Source organism: Palaemon carinicauda, chromosome 2 (genome assembly GCF_036898095.1).
Source record: "Palaemon carinicauda isolate YSFRI2023 chromosome 2, ASM3689809v2, whole genome shotgun sequence".
NCBI lineage: Eukaryota > Metazoa > Arthropoda > Malacostraca > Decapoda > Palaemonidae > Palaemon > Palaemon carinicauda.
The window spans coordinates 58801575-58824074 of record NC_090726.1 but is presented as its reverse complement, the minus strand read 5'-3'; the positions used below and the strand labels follow the sequence as shown (position 1 = coordinate 58824074).

Below are 22500 nucleotides of genomic sequence, written 5' to 3'. Positions count from 1 at the left end.
TGAACTGATGTGAATAATATAGTTCCACTTGTCCTGAATGACTGACAAGTGTCTGTAACAGCTGGTGTTTTCTTAATTCGCAAGTTTCCGCTGGAGGGAGGTTGTTTTTCCCCTGATCTTCCTAGGCAAGCGAATGACATCACGATTTTCATAATGCTGCTAGAATAAGGTTGCGTTTTATTTGCAAGACTTGTGTTGTTGTGGTTGTTTTTTTAACAGGCTAATATAATTATTTTTTAATACTTTACTTATTTATTTATTTATTTATTATTATTATTATTATTATTATTATTATTATTATTATTATTATTATTATCATTATTATTATTATTATTATTATTATTAGTTGAGCTACAACCCTAGTTGGAAAAGCAAGATATTATAATCCGAAGGGCTCCAACATGAAGAAATAGCCATGTGAGGAAAGGAAATAAGGAAATAAACTATATGAGAAGTAATGAACAATCGAAATAAAATATTATAAGAACAGTAACAATATAAAAACAAATCTATTTTAATGTTGTTACTGCTCTTAAAATATATTATTTTAATTGTTCATTACTACTCTTGTAGTTTTTTCATTTTTGTATTTCCTTTCTTCACTGGACTGTTTTTCCTGTTGGAGTCCGGGGCTTATAGCAACCTATTTTTCCAACTAGTGTTGCAGCTTAACTATTAATAATAGTGATGATATTATCATAAATTACGTTTCATAAATTTGCGAGAGAGAGAGAGAGAGAGAGAGAGAGAGAGAGAGAGAGAGAGAGAGAGAGAGAGAGAGGGAGAGAGAGAGAGAGAGAGAGAGAGATTGCAGTAATTAGTATTTTTCAATATGAAACATTGAAATATGTAAGAAATATTTAATATTTCAGGGGTGATTAATAAAGATATTCCCACTACTATATCTTTCCGTGTACTTCTTCAAAACACGGGATAAAGAATATCACAATTTTGACTGTTAATTAATGTCTATAGCATATTTAGTAGATGTCTCACATTTTTATTTACACTAATACAAACCAAAATATTTACTTGGGAAATGTCAAAGGTTTATAGAAAAAGTCTCTTTCAAAATCGTAGGATAAATTAAATCATTGATAAATGATTGACGTATTTTTTTATTGACATTAATTGTTGCTTATATGATAAAAACACTTTTTCGTTTTTTACCGAAACGTTCCTGAATAGGTCATTTCGAATACACATCGACCATCACTTCTAAATTTTCAGTCTATCAAGTACTGAAATTTTCAATCTAACAGAACTGAAATTTTCATATTACTTGGGAATGGAATTCTTAGTTTACCAAGAACAGGATTTTCCAGTCTAACAGAATGGAAATTTTAAGATTACTTGGGACTGGAATTTTCAGTTTGCCAGGAGCTGAAATTTTCTGTCTACCAAAAACTGAAAATTTTCAGTCTAACTGAACTGAATTTTTCAGATTATTTGGGAATGGAATTTTTAGTTTACCAAGAATTTACATTTTTAGTCAAACAGAACTGAAATTTCCATATTATTTGGGAATAGAATATTTGATTTATCAAGAACGGAAATTTTCAACCTAACTGAACTGAAATTTTCAAATTACTTGGGATTGGAATTTCCGGTTTGCCAGGAGCTGAAATTTTCAGTCTACCAAAAACTGAAATTTTCATTCTAACTAAACTGAAATTTTCAGATTACTTGGGAATGGAATGTTTAGATTACCAGGAGATGAAATTCAAAATTTTCAGTCCAGCAGGAACTAGCATTTTTAGTCTACCTAGAAATGGAATTCTCAGTTACCAGGAACTGAAATTTTCAGTCTATCAAAAACTCAAACTTTCTGCTTATTGGATACTGAAATTTTCAGCAATTTCTGTGCTACTAGGAACTGATAGTTTCATTCCTCCATGAATGAAATTATCAGTGTACCAGGAGATAAAATTTTCAATACACTAGGAACTGAAAGTTTTTTTTTTCTTTCAGAATCATGTGCCCATCGTTGAGTATAAGTAACAAAGTTATTAAATCGTCTTTTTTTTATCTTTCCAGTTGAAAATTACGAAGTTTGTTTCATACAGGATGTGCACACGACGGCGTTTTCCATCAGAAGTACCACTGTTGCCAAAGATGACCCTAGTGCTATGACAAAGAAAGCAGCCTGAAAAGAAAAAGAAAAAACACTTCTGTTAATTTTTTCTTATCTTCGTCGAAATCTTACCCTGTTGAATGGCTAGTTACAGAAATAATATGCTTCAAGGAAGAATTAAAGTCATCATTTTTATAAAGCAGATGATGAAGTACTATTACGTGAAACATAATTTTAACTAAAAAATATTTTTGATATGATTCTCAGTATAAAATTCAATCATGAAGACATTCATTTGCCAGTTACTCATAGCAGCAGTATCTGAAATATGAACTGAAACGAGCTAAGAATTATTTGAAACGATCTACAGCAGAATCTAAAATTAATACCAAGTATTAGCAAAATCTGAAATGAACTCAAGCGATCTAAAAAAGAATTATCTGAATCTATCTGGAATCTGAAATTATTACAAAGTGATAATCGATATGGAATATATGGTCATACTATCTTTTTACCTTCTTCCAACTTCGTGTAACTGGATCTTGTGAAGAAAATTATAGAATTTACCGACTAACGTGTAATATGAGTCTATGTCTAACAAAAAATACATACATTGCAGATAAGATATACTATATCCAAGCATACAGACTATGTTTAAAGTTCGAGTATGGGGCCTAGAAAGATTGACTAATTTTTTAAGGCTTTGCTTGACTAATAATATGATTATCTTCTTAGATCTAGATAATTGGTTTCTTAATATACCAAAAACATGCAGAAAGTATTTGAGAGCTTTTTCTTTGCCGCAATCAGGGCCGTATTATCCATAAGGCTGACTAGGCTGAAGCCTCGAGCCAGCGAATGGAATTTTTTTATTTTAGTGTTAAAGGTAAAAATATGTATTATTTACTTCAGTTTTAATATTATTGCTATATATTAAACGGAAAGGGAGCGTGAAATATGACGGGGGGACGGGAGGCCAGTCGTTGTGGGATGTCGAGGAGCCCATTGAGGGGCACAAAGAAGCTCGAAGTATCTGGTTGTTGCTATGGGTTAATAGAGCGCCGACCATAATCATAATTGTTTTCTGCAGTTTCAGGTTACTTTTACTTTGAATAGTATCTATGGTTAACTTCCAACTTAATATGAATACTATGCAAACATTCTAAAAACTCCTAACTGATTATCTACATAATTGAAAAACATCAGAGTCTGCATATTCTATCTTAACCCTTTTCTAGAATATTAGACGTGGGAGCGTTGCATTCTTCAGAACAAATTTTAAACACTTGGTTAACCAAAATGAAGCCTAAGAGAACTCAACCCACCTGTAGATGTGTTAAGGTGATAGCTTTGGTTTTCGTTTCTTCTACCAAATTCAGCTGAGAGGAAGCGGCCATAATTTCATCGTCCCGCCATTTTGTAACCAAACCTCCTTCTACCATTCTCAGTAGCCTTATGTAAAGAGTAATACTTTTTCAATTACCATTACGAAGAATGTGCGTGATTATATTTTATGTATATTATTTCCCCACTTACAGCTTAGGAAGCTACGCGTGTATCATGTACAGTAGTCCTAAACACAGAAGGTCCTGTAAATATACTCTGAATATATTTAAAGAAACTTGTAAACACATACACATGAGCATGCACGTACGGGCATGCGGGTCCTATCAATAGAATAATCTTAAACGGTGATAGTGAAGTTCTGTAGCAAGTTACAAAGTGATAGTTCAGAGGCAAAGAATAATTAGAAACGAAGGGTTTTCTACTTAATAGGATTTGGAGAAGGAAAATGGATGATGTATTAAAAGATTTTCATAAAAAGTATATTTATTAAAAAAAAAAAATTAAAGAGAAAATGGCATGCAATAGAGTGTTATATACTTGTGAAGTGCAAATGGAATAGTTGAAAAATGAAATTTGAATACCTTTAGTCTGCAGAAAATGGTAAAAAAATATCAATGAAGATAATTAGGTTAAGGGAGTTTCTTGAGAAAGAAATGAAAATAGCATATGACCAGAATGTGCACTGGAATTAGCCAAGTTTAGGAAATATGTAGATTTTAAAGGTTTAAAGGCCACTCAGGAATAGCAGAGGCAAGTGTGACGGGCCGAGAGAAGGTTGTGACTCAAAGACAGGATGAAAGCAACTGAGTGAGTTTATTATAGAACACTCTCCTTTATATATAAAAGCCGAGAGAGGGTTGTGAACTCAAAGGCAGGATGCAATCAACTGAGTTATATTATTATAGAACACTCTCCTTTATATACAAAACCTCAAGCCAACAGGACATAACAAGTTAACAAGACAGACAATGTTATAGAGGAAAACAGCAGACATGAATTTTCATGTTCGTTTAGTGCGAGGGAAGAGCGAAGATACAAGCATAATATATGCAAAAGGAATTATGTACAATTTTGTGACACATGGTTGGTACATGGCTCCCCCTCTAAAAATGACATACTGAACATGTTAAATAGGGCGCCCTGATCTAGAGAGGCGAACTGTAGGCGGGTCATCTGGCAGAAGATAAGCAGGTTTTAGACGATCAATGGAGACCCAGTCTTCTTTGCCCCGAATGTTTAGGAGGAATGCTTTCGGACTGCGTCGGATCACAAGGAAAGGGCCCGTGTAAGGGGGCGTTAGTGGTGGCTTGCTGGTGTCGTTGCGTAGGAAGACGTGCGTTGCAGAGTGCAAGTCCGTTGGTATGTGATGCTTCGCTGGGGGCTTGTAAGTCTGGCGGCACGGAGTAAATTTTCCCACGACGTGACGTATGCGCTGGAGATCGTCGTCGGAGGTTGTAGAAGGAAAAACTTCGGCAGGGACGACCAACGAGTCGCCATACACCATTTCAGCTGCCGAGACGTCGAGGGCGTCTTTAGGAGTGGTCCTTAGTCCCAGGAGGACCCAGGGAAGCTGAGTAAACCAGTTGCAATCCTTGCAGCGGGACATCAAAGCTGCTTTGAGGGTGCGATGAAAACGTTCAACCATTCCATTGGCAGCGGGGTTGTAGGCCGTTGTCTGATGTAGGGTGATGCCCAGGAGATTCGCTAATGACGTCCACAATTGAGAGGTGAAAGTGGTTCCCCTGTCAGAAGTAATATGCTCAGGGATACTGAATCTTGAAATCCATCCAGAGAGTAAGGCAGATGTACATGAGGCGGACGTTGCAGTTTCCATGGGAATGGCTTCAGGCCAACGAGTGGAGCGGTCGATGACGGTAAACAGGTAATGATGTCCTTGTGATGTGGGTAGGGGGGCCTACAACGTCGACGTGAATGTGTGTGAAACGACGCTGAGGTTGAGGAAAGGTGCCCACTCCTGAATCCGTGTGTCGATGTACTTTGGAAGTTTGGCAAGAAGCACAGGTGCGGACCCAATCCTTAGAATCTTTAGAAATGCCGTGCCAAATGAACTTCGTCTTCAGCAGCTGTGCGGAAGAGCAGCACGAGGGATGTGAAAGACTGTGAATGAAATCAAACACCTGCCGGCGCATGGGAGCAGGAATCCAAGGTCACGGTCTACCAGTACTGACGTCACAGAGGAGGGTGGTGTTGGAGTCTTCGAGGGGGAAGTCTTCCCAACAAAGGGATGTGCAGGATGTCCTACATGCTTGATACTCTGGATCCTGTCATTGGGCTTCAGCCAGGGCGTTGTAATCCAGTCCCAGTTGAACGGCAGCCAACGTGTTTCTTGACAGGGCATCGGCAACGGGATTCATTTTCCCAGGGACGTATTGAAGGGTGCAATTGTATTCAGCCACGGCGGAGAGATGTCGGCGTTGACGGGGGGACCAGGCGTCAGACTGTCGAGTGAAGGCGTGCACCAGAGGCATGTGGTCTGTACGAATAACGAAGGGCTACCATCTAAGAAATGGTGAAAGTGACGGACAGCCAAGTGCACCACCAGCAATTCGCGATCGAAGGTAGAATAACCCGATTCTGCCTTGGAGAGTTTTCTGCTGAAGAAGGCCAATGGGCGGGGCGAGCCGTTGACCACCTGCTTGAGTACTGCACCAATAGCGACGTCGCTGGCATCGGTGGAGAGAAGGAGAGGGTCCTGTGGGATAGGAAAAGTGAGAGCCACAGCAGTTGATAGGGCCTTCTTTGCATTGCAGAAGGCTGCTTCTTGAAAGGGACCCCACTTCAGGTCCTTTGGCTTGCCCTTGAGGGAGGCATAGAGGGGAGCAAGAGTGGCAGAAAACGGTGATAATAGTTGATCATGCCCAGAGCTTTGACGGTCGAGGGCGCAGGGAAGTCCTGAACCACTGCTACCTTCTCAGGGAGGGGATGGACTCCTTCAGGAGTGATGCGGTGCCCTAGGAACGACACTTCGTTGGCGCCAAAGGTACACTTGTCGTACCGGACTACAAGGCCGTTTTATTGCAGGCAGTCGAGCATGATGCGCAGGTGACGGAGGTGATCCTCTTTTGAGGAGGAGAACACAAGTATGTCGTCCACATAACATACACAGAAGGGGAGGTCCCCTAAGATGCCATCCATGAGACGTTGAAACGTGGCCCCAGCATTACGAAGGCCAAAACAGGAGTAATTGAAGGTGTATGTACCAAACGGAGTGGTGATGGCGGTCTTGGGGATGTATTCTGAGTTCATAGGCACCTGATAATACCCCTTCAGGAGGTCGCGCGTAGAGAAAACCTTCGCTTTGTGCAGGTAGGAGGTCACGTCGGCAATGTTTGGGAGGGGGTAGTGATCCGGTTCTGTTTGCATGTTCAGGCGTCTGTAATCCTCGCACAGATGAAGGGAGCCGTCTTTCTTCAGAATGATGTGTAAGGGTGACTACCATGGGCTGGAGGCCTTTTGGCAAAGGCCCATTTCCTCCATTTCGGCAAATGTCTGTTTGGCGGCTGCCAATCGTTCCGGTGCCGAACGTCTGAATTTTGCGAAGACTGGGGGTCCCGTCGTCTTGATATGGTGATAAATACCGTGCTTGGCAGGAGCCGTGGGCGTTTGGCGAAGTTCTGGACGGAAAACTTCCGGGTACGACGTGAGGAGGTGGGCGTAGGCATCCGTGGGTGCGCAGATGTGGAGAGCAAGGTTGGAGGGAGCGGGTTGAAGAGGTGTCGACAAGTACGAGTCTGCGTTGACCAATCGTCGGTGGGTGACATCAACCAGAAGGTGGAAATGAGAGAGGAAATCCGCACCGAGGATTAGCAATGTGACGTCAGCAACGAGAAACTTGTAATTAAATTTACCGTTTCCAAATGGTAATGTGAGGTTCTCGTAACCGTAGGTGGGTATCGCAGATCCGTTGGCAGCTACCAAGCGAACGTCGGCAGACGTAGACAGACTACGTCGTGTCCTGAAGAGTTCCCTTGGCAAAAGAGAACGACAAGCACCCGTGTCTACCAAAAATCGCACGCCCGTTCCTGCATCATGTAAAAAGAAAAGATTAGAGACATGGGAGGCCACCCCCATGAGCGATGGCCTATTTACACGTTTTTTGGCCACTGACAATCCTTGGCACATTTCTTCGCGGTTGCCCCGAATCTGAAGTGGTAGTAGCAAAACTGTGACGGATGGGAGGTAGTAATTGGCTGTAGAAGTCGTTGATTGGGGCACGAGCGAGTGGTGGGTGGTGGGAGGCTTTGTCGCCGTTTCGGCACGTCACGGGGTAAGCGTGTATGTCCTACGGCATTCACGTCAGCTTCGGTTGACGTTGAATAGGCATCCTCTTCGTAAGGGGTGGAGGCGTTGATGGAGGTCTTGAAGTGGCTGTCCATAAGGGCGTCGGCTTTGTTCATCAAGTCTTTTATGGATAAACTATCGACATCGGGTATGGCAGCGCGTATAGGGCCGGGTAAACAGCGTATCCAAAGGGCCCGAAGTAGGTTCACCTCCCAAGGAGAGCCGTCTGCGGCAGGTTGCAGGCGAGTGATACTGGTCATTTCCCTGATGGCGAGCGAAGCCCTTTGGTCCCCAACAGTTGTTGCGAGAGCTGAAAAAGCTTTGCTATACGGGCGGCTGGCGACGGCGAGTACTGCTGCAGAAGGTATGTTTTGAGGGCGTCATACGTTATTGAGGTGTCTCCTTGTTCACAAAGCCAGTCGGATATTTCCGGGAAGGTGTCCTCGGGTATCGCCGCAAGAACATAATCAGCTTTGGTGGTTGAGCGAGTGACGCCCTTGATGCAAAACTGGACATCTGCGCGCTGAAACCAAGCAAACGCCTCTCCGCTGGCGAATGATGAAAGTTTCAATGGGGGAGTTGCAGCAATAACTTTTGTAGAGTCCGCCATAGTACCAACGATGGAGTGGCGAGGGGGGCATGGAAGGCGGGAGGAGCGAGTCGACTTCCGGGGTCACCAATGTGACGGGCCGAGAGAAGGTTGTGACTTAAAGACAGGATGAAAGCAACTGAGTGAGTTTATTATAGAACACTCTCCTTTATATATAAAAGCTCAAAGCAACAAGAAATTTCTTGTTCAAAACAGACACCATTACCGATGAGAAAAACAGACATGTTTATTCAGGCTCTTTTTAGTGCGAGGGAAGAGCGAAGATACAAGCATAATATATACACAAAATGAACTATGTACGATCGTGTGACACACGGTTGGTACACAAGGGACAGTGATAATACTCTAGTTAGCATGGCAATGCCCTAGAGACTAATCATGTAAACATATAATCAGCGACCAAGGCCCCTCTCCACCCAAGCTAGGACCATGTGGGGGCCAGGCAATGGCTGCTGATGGTAATGTTTTAGCCTCTTCAAGAAACTATTGAGTTTGAGCGAAACTCAAACCCCAGTCCGGCGATCGCTAGCCAGGGACGTTTCTAACAGGGCGACACAATCGTATAGATGTATAAAAGAAAATTCGTGTAAATAAAATGTTATAGGAAGGTAGAAAGGATATTCAAAATAGAAATTTCAATGATATAGGCCAAAGAAATTGTTAAAATATCAGGGAAATTTTAAACGATTTGGGAATTTGGGAAAAGAAACTTGTAAATTAGTAAGAGATTAAAAAAAATATTGAGAAACCCAAAGATATTGATGAGAGATCTAAACTAATCGGTCAGAAATTCAATGAAATTGGCAAGAAATAAAAACGAAAGATTCTTAGAAACAGATGAATAGAAAATGAAAATAACTTACTAATCCTCAAAAAACTTGGAGAGAAAGATTAAATTTTAATTAGAATAGATTCAGAGGACAATTAATTACAGTGGTAAACTTACAGATCATTGAAGATGTCCTTATAAGGAGTGCCAGGGAAGAATCCAATGACAATGCCTTGTGGGTAGAATGAACTACGCCCGAAATGGAATTTGCGTCTCCCAAGTCTGGTGGCCAGACTCTCGGTGTAAGTCGTCGGTCCAATATATACAAATTTCTTTTCCAATACCTTTGGTAGAGGTTCAGTAGGTTAGAAAAACTTATAAATGTTTTAACCCTACAACTTGTTTTATGACTTTAAAGAATATAAACGTGAGAAGTAGATATGAACATAGATTTTTGATGTAAATATATATAAGTATAGATATTTTCTTCACTATAATTCAACCATCGATATAATCAAGTTCCTAATGTTTATATATCTTATAAAAAATCTCTGTAACTAAATCAATCAAATTTTACTTGGAATAACTTTTACACAGATACATTTGCACATAATATTTTTTTTTTTTTTAGTTATGCTGACAAACATATCAGTCTATATAAAGGTTTAATAAATACCTATTAGGCCTAATTTGATTACACAAATCTTTCAAAATTATCATTTAAATTTCCCAAATATTTCTCATTTTTATCCAGAATATACATACTCGATTTATCCCCGTGGCAGGACTATTCACGAAACTCTGAGATCTGTCTTTGTGATCGAATAAATCCCAGGTCTGCTTGTAGATACCGCTGTCTGCCTCCTGTAATGACGAAGTATTTCGGATTGACAAATAGCGTAAGTATTCTATAATTAGTATACACGAACCGTCAAAAATGACAGATTAAATTTAGGATAGATATGCACACACACACGCGCACGCAGATTCAACCCTTCCTACCACCTCACCCTTTCCTAACTACAGCCAGGGTATAACTACCCATCTCTCCCCTACCCGAGGAACGGGGAGAGATCGAGTACATTATATGTTTGGCAATGCCTCTGAGTGTTACCGGAAAGAAATACACATGCATCGGATACATAATCAGACGCTTGCTTTTTATATTATTCAGGGGAGATTATCTTCCCTATAATCTTCCAATATGAAACCAACATAAGAAAAAACTTTCTTATATACATATTATTTTCTAATGAGAGTAATTCAGTGTTTAGATAATATAACTATACTAATTCTTTTTTTTAATGAGGCGTATTTGCACCGACTCGCAGCGGTGCCCTTTTAGCTCGGAAAAGTTTCCTGCTCTCTGGTTGGTTAGAATTATCTTGTCCAACCAATCAGCGATCAGGAAACTTTTCCGAGCTAAAACGTCACCCCTGTGAGTCGGTGCAAATCTGCCTCACTAAAAAGAATTGACTATAGTACCCTTTAATCCTTTCACTGTCATTGATGACTTAATCAGAATTTGAAAAAGGGAAACATCTTTTTTAAATCACACAAACCATAGGAAATTGATATCTATTTGAAAGGTCTTGATGAGAGTTTTTCAACAAATATCAATGAGCTTGAAAGATTTTGCTATATCAGAAATTTGATTGAATTCACCACTGGCAGTGAAAGGGTTAAAAGAATTTATATAGTATATCTCTTATACATTTTTTTTCTTGAAAACTTTCTGCACATCAAATTCAAATTACTATAACTCCTTTACTTTCTATTTATTATGAGCCATCATTTATCTAAAAGATTCATTCTGTAACAAATTAAATATATGCAAACCTCTAAATGGATGTTATTTTACTAATTACAACTGTTCATTTTAATATATTAAGCTTATGCCAACTGATATGAGGGTTTATTTCAAGATATGTCGCTTATACAAAGTTTTATTTTCCTATATATTGATTCTAATCATCTTAAAAATAGTATTTCTAATGATTTAATTAATATAGAAATAATTTTCATGATTTTGACAATTTTGTTGATTTTAATGATTTCCATAATAATAATAATATTTTTGATATTTTTGATAACAACAATAATTCTAACAGTTTTGATAATAACAATAATTTTAACAATTTTCACAATCTTAATAATTTTGATAATTTAAATTATAATAATCTTAATATTCTTAATAATGATATCAATAATTTCGGAATGCTCCAGGAGAACAATCTACGCATATCATACGACAGGATCCTTGAAATATTAACGCAGCTAGGAGGCGCAGTTTTTGAGCCCTTTTTACATGAAGTCACAGCAATTCCACGCAAATCTTACCCTAAAAAGGAGTTCGTTGCTTGAGTCTTCCATGACGCCTATAGCAAAACCGTCCTTTACAGCTCTTGGAAGATCCTCTAAAGAGTCGATTGGTGTTTCGAAGGTTGGTATGGCTAACACAGCGGTAAGGGTCCCGGAATAAAGAGCTGAGCAACAGAGAACAATATCAGTATTAAGGGAAATCATTTTGTACAACAACAACAATAACAAAAATGCAGCCGTTTCTAGTCCACTGCAAGACAAAGGCCTGAGACATGTCTTTATTCATGACTGGTGTTTGGTCAGTTTGCATTACCACGCTGGCCACTGCGGATTGGTGATGATGGGAGACTTTAGTCTGATCTCTCACAGCAAACCAAACCTAGAATGGGTGGCTCTGACTAGTATAGCTTTGCTGATTATGGCGATACACAAACCATATCACCGCATTAAGTATCACCACTCAGAAAGGGCATGGAAGTAGATATTATATGATATCTAAATATAAGGAATATAAATAAAATCCTATCAGAGATTAGCTTAGGAATTTGTTCTTTATGGTCCTGATTGGGTTTATATTTCTAAAATCTTTAGTGAATTTCATCATTTAATTAATTTACTGAAATGAGTGGTTGCTAACAGATCACGAAGGACTTAACTAATAAAGACAAGTTAATGAATATTCAATACTGGGTCTAAAAACTTGAAAATAAAAATTGGTAGACAACATAAAGGAAGAATATCTATTTTTTTTTTCTTTTTTTTTTTTTGCAATATCTAATACTAGTTGCTGAAATCATTATCAGTTCCTTTGAACCATAGCTCATGGAATTAAAAGGGCGTTACTAAATTAACCGGCACTGAATCTAAGCTTAACAGACATTCATGATTACCTGATATGACAATACAGAACAGGGACCAAGAAAATGTGAGAAGTCGCTGGGGCCAGTAACGAAAAGAGAGACAGTTGCCCTGCGTGACCATGATACGGAATATGGCAAAGGAATACTTCTCCAAAGTCCATTTCTCTCTCATCTCAGTATATGTATGGATTGTGTAAGATAGGATGTACAGGATTGGACCCGTTACTATGATGGAGAAAATGATGCATAGCCATACCTGGTGGGACAAATTATTATTGTTAGAATCTGCACTTTCATGTTCTTAATAGATACCAATCTATTAGAGAGTATGTTGAAGGTTTCAGCTGTTTTGTGTAAACGAAATTAGTTAAGCCATTATTAAGAGCCTCTTGTAAGGAATATGCTATAAGATTGAAAAAAAAAATGTCCATCAGGAGTTATGGATTTTTGGCTTTACAAGGATTCGTTATTACTACGTATGAAGTATTCATATTGATAATGCAGTTTTATACAGAATGAATAGTCACCTTACATGGCTATATATAACAGAATCAAAATAAGTGTAAACTACATTTTAAACTGTGTGGATTTCTTTATTAATCAAGCATGGTGAATAAACATTGAAGAAGAAACAAAACTATGTGAAATTGTATCAATAAGAACATTCCTAGTTTAATCCACGACAGCCATTGTACAAATTATAATTCCTTAATCATACTAAATGGATGTCATCACTCTTTCAGAGATATCAAGGAATGAATTTTAAACATATTTGAAACGTACATTCCAGGATTCAATATGCTATTTGCCTTTGCGTATACGAGTGGTGATTAATCAAACATTTTTATATGCTTTCAGGCAAATAAATTTATGGTGGACATCAATACATTTAACTGATAAATGTTTCAATCGTTTTAGGCTATTATAAGTGCATGGTTAAGTTAAAACTACTATTACTAGTGCCCAATTGGAAATAAACTCGTTCAGTTAGCAATTTAGAATGAACTTCCTTTTTTTAAATTTTATCATTGGCAGAGCTTTTAGTTTGTGGTTTACATTACTTGAATACAATAACAACGTAAGATATATTCACAAAACAAATAACTCTAACTGGTCTTCAATAGAATCCATACAGATTTCTACATTTTTTGAAATTATGTTCATCAAGGCTGGATCATTTAACAATACCCCATCATTAATACCTTCTGACTACCTAAAAATAAAATCACTTCAGAGTACCACAGTAGTGTTCCTATCTTTTCATTGTTGTTGTAGCTAATAATTGGCAAAGGCAAGGTACAGAAGAAACCCTTATAGAATGACCATATATACCCATGATCAGCGCCCAAGCCCACTCTACATGAAGCTAGGACCAGGAAAGGCACGGCAACTGTTTTTGATGACCTATAGGCTCCCACAAACCCAATATCCCTGGCTCGAAAGTTCCGTGAGGATGCAGACACTATTAGTCATTTTTATTTTTGTGAGGTCGTAGATACCGCAAGTCAAATATTTCTTGAGAGATTGCAGATATTACTAGTTTAATTTTTCCCTGTTAGTTTGCAGACATTACTAGTCAAATTTTCCTTGTGAGGTTGCAGACATTACTAGTCAAATTATCCCTGTGAGGTTGCAGACATTACTAGTTTAATTTTCCTTGTGAGTTTGCAGATATTACGAGTCAAATATTTCCTTGTAGGGTTGCAGACATTACTAGTCCAATTTTCCTTGTGAGGTTGCAGACATTACTAGTCAAATATTTCCTTATGAGGTTGCAGACATTACTAGTCAAATTTTCCTTGTGAGGTTGCAGACATTACGAGTCAAATATTTCCTTTTGAGGTTGCAGACATTATTGGTCAAATTTTTCTTGTGAGGTTGCAGGCATTACTAGTCAAATATTTCCTTGTGAGATTGCAGACATAATTAGCCAAATATTTCCTTGTGAGGTTGCAAACATTACTCCTAAAATATTTCCTTGTGAGGTCGCAGACATTACGAGTCAAGTTTTCATTGTGAGGTTGCAGACATTATTAATAAAATATTTCCATGTGAGATTGCAGACATTAATAGGCAAATATTTCCTTGTGAGGTTGCAGACATTACTATCAAATATTCCTTGTGAGGTTGCAGACATTACTAATCAAATATTCCTTGTGAGGTTGCAGACATTGCTAGTCAAATTTTCCCTGTGAGATTACAGACATTACTAGTCAAATATTTCCTTATGAGATTGCAGACATAAAGAGTCAAATTTTCCTTGTGAGATTACAGACATTACTAGTCAAATATTTCCTTGTGGAATTGTAGATATTATTAGTCAAATATTTTCTTGTGAGGTTGCAGACATTACTAGTCAAATTTTCCATGTGAGGTTGCAGACACCACTGGTCAAATATTTCCTTGAGAGATTGCAGACATTATTAGTCAAATATTTCCTTGTGAGATTGCAGACATTGCAAGTCAAATTTTCCTTGTGATGTTATAGACATTACTAGTCAAATATTTCCTTGTTAGGTTGCAGACATGACTAGTCAAATATTTCCTTATGAGATTGCAGACCTTATTAGTCAAATTTTCCTTGTAAGGTTGCAGACACCACTAGTCAAATATTTCCCTGTGAGATTGTAGAAATTATTAGTTAAATATTTCCTTGTAAGGTTGCAGACATCACAAGTCAAATATTTCCTTATAAGATTGCAGACCTTATTAGTCAAATTTTCCATGTAAGGTTGCAGACATCACAAGTCAAATAGTTCCTTATGAGATTGCAAACATTATTAGTGAAATATTTCCTTGTGAGGTTGCAGACATGACTAGTCAAATATTTCCTTGTGAGGTTGCAGACATGACTAGTCAAATATTTCCTTATGAGATTGCAGACGTTATTAGTTAAATATTTCCTTGTGAGGTTGCAGACATTACTAGTCAAATTTTCTTTGTAAGGTTGTAGGTATCACTAGTCAAATATTTCCTTGTGAGATTGCAGACATTATTAGTCAAATATTTCCTTATAAGATTGCAGATATTGCTAGTCAAATTTTCCTTGTAAGGTTGCAAAAACCACTAGTCAAATATTTCCTTGTGAGATTGTAGACATTATTAGTCAAATATTTCCTTGTGATATTGCAGACATTACGAGTCAAATTTTCTTTGTGAGATTGCAGACATTACGAGTCTAATTTTCCTTGTGAGGTTGCAGACATTACTAGTCAAATTTCCTTGTGAGGTTGCAGACATTACTAGTTTAATTTTCCTTGTGAGGTTGCAGACATCACTAGTCTAATTTCCCTTGTGAGCTTGCAGACATTGCTAGTCAAATTATCCTTGTAATGTTGCAAAAACCACTGGTCATATATTTCCTTGTAAGATTGTAGACATTATTAGTCAAATTTTACTTCTGAGGTTGCAGACATTACTAGTCTAATTTTCTTTGTGAGGTTGCAGACATTATTAGACAAATTTTCCTTGTGAGGTTGCAGACACCACTAGTTAAATTTTCTTTGTGAGGTTGCAGACATTACTAGTCCAATTTTCCTTGTGAGGTTGCAGACATTACTAGTTAAAATTTCCTTGTGAGATTGCAGAAACCACTAGGTTAATATTTCCTTGTGTGGTTGCAGACATTACTAATAAAAATTTTCTTGTGAGGTTGCAGACAGAATTAGTCTCATTTTCCTCATGAGGTTGCAGACATTAATAGTAAAATTTTCCTTGTGAGGTTGCAGACATTACTAATAAAAATTTTCTTGTGAGGTTGCAGACAGAATTAGTCTCATTTTCCTCATGAGGTTGCAGACATTAATAGTAAAATTTTCCTTGTGAGGTTGCAGACATTACTAATCAAATTTTTCTTGTGATGTTGCAGACAGAATTAGTCTCATTTTCCTCATGAGGTTGCAGACATTACTAGTCAAATATCTCCTTGTGAGGTTGCAGACACTACTAGTCAAATTTTTCTTGTGAGGTTGCAGACAGAACTAGTCTCATTTTCCTTGTGATGTTGCAGACATTACTAGTCAAATATTTCTTGTGAGGTTGCAGACATTACTAGTCAAATTTTTATTGTGAGCTTGCAGACGATGCTAGTCTCATTTTTCCATGTGAGGTTCCCAGCCATTGCTAGTCAAAACTTTCCTTGTGAGGTTTCAGACATTACTAGGCAAATATTTCCTTGTGAGGTTGCAGACATTACTATTCAAATTTTCCTTGTGAGGTTGCAGACGTTGCTAGTCAAAATTTTCCTTGTGAGGTTGCAGACCTTGCTAGTCAAATATTTCCTTGTGAGGTTGCAGACATTACTAGTCAAATTTTCCCTGTGAGGTTGCAGATGTTGCTAGTCAAAATTTCCTTGTGAGGTTGCAGACATTGATAGTCAAATTTTTCTTGTGTGATTGCAGACACCACTAGTCAAATTTTCTTTTTAAGGTTGCAGACAAAACTAGCCTCAATTTTCCTTGTGAGGTTGCAGACATTACTAGTCAAATCTAATCATTTACAACTATTAGGAAACGTAAAAATCTTACCATCGTAGTGAAAGGCGAGAATACAGCTAATGCCCTACTCTTCTCAGTCGCGGCTCTTGTGAAAATGGCCAACGGTTCCCTGTAGAAAGGCAGGGTGTAATCGATCAGCTTTGCTCTCATATCTGTAGGGAAGAACATATGTTATTATATGTCTTTCTATAAAACGGAGAGTACTTATAAAAGTAAACTCTATAATTTCTTAAATGTATAATCAGGCATATTTTTAAATGCTGGTGAATTTTTCTGAATACATATTATTGTTATCATAATCACGTTGCTTTCTAATCTGTTCCACCTCGCGTAACCTTACAAAAGAAGTAACATTCTCATGATATTTATAGTCTTTATTCACCTACCAGAAAACATGCACATAAGGAAACACATACGCACGCTCACACACATATGTAGATTAATAGATAAATAGATAGATATACTTATATAATGTAGTACATGATAAATATGCATGTATTAGTCTATACATTCTCAAATTCTCTGAGTGGGGATACCTTAACGTGGTGAAAAGGTTTGTGTATCGCCATGATTAGCAAAGCTGTACTATTCAGGGACACCCCTTTTAGGTTGGTTTGCTGTGAGCGATATGACAAAAGTCTCCCACTATCACCAATCCTCACTTGCTAGCGTGGTGATGAAAACTAGCCAAACCCAGTACATAAGCAAAAGACATGTCTGAAGCCTCTGTCCTGTCGTGGACCAAAAACGGCTGCATTTGTTGTTGTTGTCGTTGTTGTTGTATTCTAACTATTTCTCAAGTGTGTACACAAAGACTACGCAGGTAGTAGTTATTAGGTTGGTCAGGACACCAGCCACCCGTTGAGATACTACCGCTAGAGTTATGTAATCCTTTGACTTGCCGGACAGTACTATATGGGATCCTTCTCTCTGGTTACGGTTCACTTTCCCTTTGCCTGTACAGTACTTACACCGAATAGTCTGGCATATTCTTTACAGATTCTCCCCTGTCCGCATACACCTGACAACAATGAGATTACCAAACAATTCTTCTTCACCCAAGGGGTTAACTACTGCACTGTAATTGTTCAGCGTCTGCTTTCCTCTTGATAAGGGTATATGACACTCTTTGGTTATGGTAAGCAGCTCTTCTAGGAGAAGGACACTCCAGAATCAAACCATTGATCTCTAGTCTTAGGTAGAGCCATAGACTTTGTACCATGATTTTCCACTGTCTTGAGTTAGAGTTTTCTTGCTTGAGGGTACAGTCGGGTACACTATTCTATCTTATTTCTCTTCCTCTTGTTTGGTAAAGATTTGATAGTTTATATAGGAAATATTTATACTAATGTTGTTACTGTTCTTAAATTAAAATATTCTTTTTTTTCCTTGTTTCCTTTCCTCACTGCTCACTGGGCTATTTTCCCTGTTGGGGCCCCTGGGCATAGAGCATCCTGCTTTTCCAACTAGGGTTGTATATTAACAAGTAATAATAATAATAATGATAATAATAATAATAATAATCATAATAATAATTACCTGTTATGACCGGGAATGCCAAGTGAGCCTCACCTCTGGCCACCATTCCCATCAACCCTGTCACTGTTCCGTCAGGTTGAGGATTTCCCCATTTCTTATCTTCTGGCACCAAGATTTCGTAGCTGAAGAGAAAAGGGACAACTTTAGTTTCACTGGGAAATGGAAAGAGAAAAGCTATATTGGATATTGTAACGAGGAATCGCCCATAAAATCTGCACAAGTAACGATGCTAACCTTTTAAAAGTGTCATTAGTAGGTTTTCCTTGAGCTTGATTTCATGTCGAATTTCTTATATCATATTTGAAGAAGAAGAAGAAGAAGAAGAAGAAGAAGAAAGGGAGATTTTCACAGAAAAAATCAGAATAAGAATAAGAAGAAAAAATAGCCCAGTGAGGAAAGAAAATAAGGAAATTAATAAACTACAAGAGTAGTAATGAGTAATTAAAACTAAGCGTTTTAAGAACAACAGGAACATTAAAATAGATCTTTCATGTATAAACTATAAAAATAGACATGTCAGGCTGTCCAACATAAAAACATTCACTACAAGTTTGAACTTTTCAAGTTCTACCGATTCAGCTACCTGATTAAGAAGACCATTCCACAGTTTGGTCACAGCTGGAACAAAACTTCTAGAATACTGTACAGTATTCTAGAAGTTTTATAAGCCAGTAAGGTTTCTTGGGACGCTTAAGAGAGTTCTAATTCTGCGGTCTCTCTCTCTCTCTCTCTCTCTCTCTCTCTCTCTCTCTCTCTCTCTCTCTCTCTCTCTCTCTCTCTCTCTCTCTCTTGTTGATAGCATATCTAAACATTTGTTAAACCACCTGAATGACTAATAAAGATCAAATTATCCTCACGTAAAATTAAGTGTAGAACCTAGATTATCCAGTATTCTAGCTTCCATCCCAGAAGGTGGAGTCGTGGTCCCATTGAAAGAAGATTTGGGCAATCCGAGGAAGGGCCAAGATTCAATGGCAGAGACGACTAACTTCCTTCCTGCCATGTTCAAGTAATGCTTCTCATCTCCGGATGTAATTAAGGTTAACAAGAGTTTTCTCTTAGTGATATTTTCACTGTTCCAGCTTCCTTTGTAGTCGAAACTGGAATAATTTTATGATATTTACAATAAGATAATTAAAGTATACCCGACTATTAGTTTGTATAATTCTAATATATTATGTTTAAGATAAGAAAATTAAAATTTATCCAATTTTTCAATGTCATTATTACTTACCTCGAAAATATGTTCCGCTTATTTCTATGAATCACAGATATTTTCATAAAGGATTAAAATTTTTATACCTAGCATACATTTAAGTTGTCAATTCTCTTTTTGTTTTTACTTTGGATAAAGAAGCTGCACCGAAATTCTAGAAAAGATCATTTGCTTAAAAGATGCCATTGAGACACGTTAGTGAATCTTATCTTTATACCACAAAAAATATAAGCTTGAATTCACAACTACAAAGGGCTATCTAAATGACATCCCACTTTATTACTCAATTCGATAATGACTTCTATACCCTCTTAACCGGTTTACTTAAACTTTCGTAGACAGTAAAATATTATATTTAATATCTTAGTATTTTTACAAACCGGGTAAGTCCAAAGACGTCAGAACGAGAGGAGTAGAAGTAAAATATCTCACTGGATATCTTAGTGAGGATAAGAACTTGAGTCCCCTCGAAGATATTTGCTTCTAGTCTAAGAATTACATTGGTTTGGGCCTCGATTCCTTGTAGCAACAATAACCACTTCACCGTGTGGCTACGTAGAGTTTGCTTGCGTACCTATGAGGAGAATATAAACCACTAAAAGGAGAATATAAACACCTATAAGGAGAATATAAGCATCTATAAATAGAATATAAACCTCTATAAGGTGAATATAAGCATCTATAAAGAGAATATAAACCTCTATAAGGAGAATATAAACCTCTACAAGGAAAATATAAACACCTATAAGGAAAATATGAGCATCTTTAAGGAGAATATAAATATCTATAAGGAGAATATAAACCTCTATAAGGAAAATATAAACACCTATAAGGAGAATATAAACCTCTATAAGGAAAATAAAAACACCTACAAGGAAAATATAAACACCTGTAAGGAAAATATAAGCACCCTTAAGGATAATATAAACATCTATAAGGAAAAAATAAACATCTATAATGAGAATATAAACACCTATAAAGAAAATATAAAAAAAAAAACCCTGTAAGGAAAATATGAATATCTGTTTATCTTTATACCAATGAGCTTTCTTTCAGATAAGTTCGGTAACAGTTTTTGATAGTAAGAAAATATATAATAATAAGAGAAATATTAGAAATGTTAAAATGTTAAAAGTTAAGCACAAGCAGTAAAGAACCAAAGCAAATCTACCATCCTTTTAAGTATATATGAATTCATAATACTGATCTAGGAAAACATATTCACTCACAAAGAATTTTTCTAATTGATATATTGATTGAGGTTGTATTCTAACAACAGTTGAAAACATTATCAGACCAGGTTAAGACATCGAAATGCTGAACAGGGTGTTCTATCAAGAGTCGTCCTAACTTGAAGAAAACACCATGCTTTGTCGAAGAATCTTCGGTATTAAAATCCACACTTATATATCGATGTATATCTTTAAAAATACAGAATTTTCACCCTATTTATCAGCTGAAGATGCACTTTAAAAAAGTGCGAAAACTCCTGTGTTTTTAAAATACACAACAATATATAACTGAATTTTTCATACCCAGTTATTTTAATAGGACAAAAGGAAACGTTAAGTAAGAATTTTGTATAATTACGAATTGAAAATGCTAAAAAATTTCCCTGGAATAATCACATATAAAGAAACACCAGAATAAAAAATAAGAACATAACAATCATTACTCACGACATCAAAAATATCAAGTAGGTTTTCAGGCGAGCAGAGAACTAGGAGTAAGGTCGTCCTTTTCCCGGTGCCTAATATCAGCTTCAGAGTTGCTATTGAGCTGTTGTAGAGATAAAGCATCGCGCCATGGGGATGGGAGGAGAGTTGCTTCGGCAAGGAGCTCATGGTTACAGTCTCTGTGGTTTGTTGGAGAGGTTTAGTGTCCTCGTAGGATCATTAGCTATTACTTCTGCTACTGCTGCTACTGATGTTACTGAAATTACTACTAATACTAATGCTACTAATCATTAAAAGTAATTGTAGTAATAATGGTGATTATGATAATTGTTATAACGTTGATACGTGATGATTGTATTTGTAATAACAATGATAATAATAATTTTGATTGTAAGGAGAATAATAATAATAATAATAATAATAATAATAATAATAATAATAATAATAATAATAATAATAATAATAATAATAATAATAACAGTATCAATAGTAGCAATCATTTATTTATAACACAATGATAATAAAAAAGGTAGTAATCGGATATGCTTACCACAAACGAAGCGTTATTTTGGCCTTCCAGAAACTCAGTTTTTTAACGTACAATTTAAATTTCTGTAACATATATCAAGCACTGAACTATAGATCTAATCATCTCATAAAGCAAAAAGTTATTTCATTTCAAAGTCAGTCATATAAGTTACTTGGAAAAATAGATGTGATTCGAGGGATTTTTTATTATACAATTTCTGCTATATCAATTACAACCGTTTGATATCTTATCTTCTATAATTTTTGAAAAGAGAGAAGTATATGATTTAATTAAATTTCTCCTATGTAATTTACAATTCATTTAATTTTTTTTTTTTTTTTTTTTTTTTTTTTTTTTTTTTTAGATATATAGTTAAGCTTTCAGATTTCATACTGAGCATAAGGACATATATTCATGGACCCTTGTTAAACCGTCTATAGCATAGGATAAATGCCCATATGCGAAAAATTGAGAAATTATCATAATGTCAGCATCCATAACATTTTTACACTTTTCCATCAAATGGAAGAGGCTTATTAATCAAACGTTAATTATCTGGCGTTACAAATACAAGGGTCACCGATATTGCTTTACAAAAATGAACAAAATTGTTATTGTCTAGTGCCTTGAACAGAATATAAAAGACGATGATCTGCAAATAATAAAAATTGTCAATTTGGAAGAAGAAACTTGTCGGCAGCAGGCATCAAGACAGGAGCGCCATATTCCATTATAGAATGGCACGCTTTTCTATCTAATT

At 36.8% G+C, this 22500-nt stretch overlaps 2 protein-coding genes across 2 annotated transcripts in view; both read right to left on the bottom strand.

Moving 5' to 3' along the window:
* Nucleotides 1–10186, bottom strand: part of LOC137616772 (uncharacterized) — a 10244-nt gene extending 58 nt beyond the window's left edge. The window contains exons 1-6 of the mRNA XM_068346773.1: nucleotides 10159–10186; nucleotides 9868–10010; nucleotides 9280–9446; nucleotides 3400–3526; nucleotides 2049–2146; nucleotides 1–159 (exon numbers count right to left, since the gene is read on the bottom strand). The exon at nucleotides 1–159 is cut by the window's left edge and continues 58 nt beyond it. Of these exons, the coding sequence (XP_068202874.1) occupies nucleotides 1–159; nucleotides 2049–2146; nucleotides 3400–3526; nucleotides 9280–9446; nucleotides 9868–10010; nucleotides 10159–10186 (722 nt within the window). The remainder of the gene's footprint in view (nucleotides 160–2048; nucleotides 2147–3399; nucleotides 3527–9279; nucleotides 9447–9867; nucleotides 10011–10158) is intronic.
* Nucleotides 10187–10763: 577 nt separating this feature from the next.
* LOC137616762 (glutamate receptor ionotropic, delta-2-like) lies at nucleotides 10764–21379 on the bottom strand. Its single transcript, XM_068346765.1, has 8 exons — nucleotides 21215–21379; nucleotides 19916–20109; nucleotides 19177–19419; nucleotides 18320–18441; nucleotides 16811–16932; nucleotides 12315–12540; nucleotides 11443–11588; nucleotides 10764–10769 (listed from the first exon to the last, which is right to left on the bottom strand). The coding sequence occupies exons 1-8, from the start codon at nucleotides 21377–21379 to the stop codon at nucleotides 10764–10766; spliced, it is 1224 nt and encodes a 407-aa protein (XP_068202866.1).
* Between the last annotated feature and the right edge of the window lie 1121 nt (nucleotides 21380–22500).

What these genes read in the sequence shown, in the direction of transcription:
- LOC137616762 (XM_068346765.1), bottom strand. Translation starts at nt 21,379, where the DNA reads ATGAGCTCCTTGCCGAAGCAACTCTCCTCCCATCCCCATGGCGCGATG. An exon ending in GGTTCTACACTTAATTTTAC is followed by an intron (nt 18,442 to 19,176) that starts GTGAGGATAATT and finishes TTTTCTCTTCAG; the next exon opens with CTACGAAATCTTGGTGCCAG. An exon ending in GGCATTCCCGGTCATAACAG is followed by an intron (nt 16,933 to 18,319) that starts GTAATTATTATT and finishes TCTTCCCTACAG; the next exon opens with ATATGAGAGCAAAGCTGATC.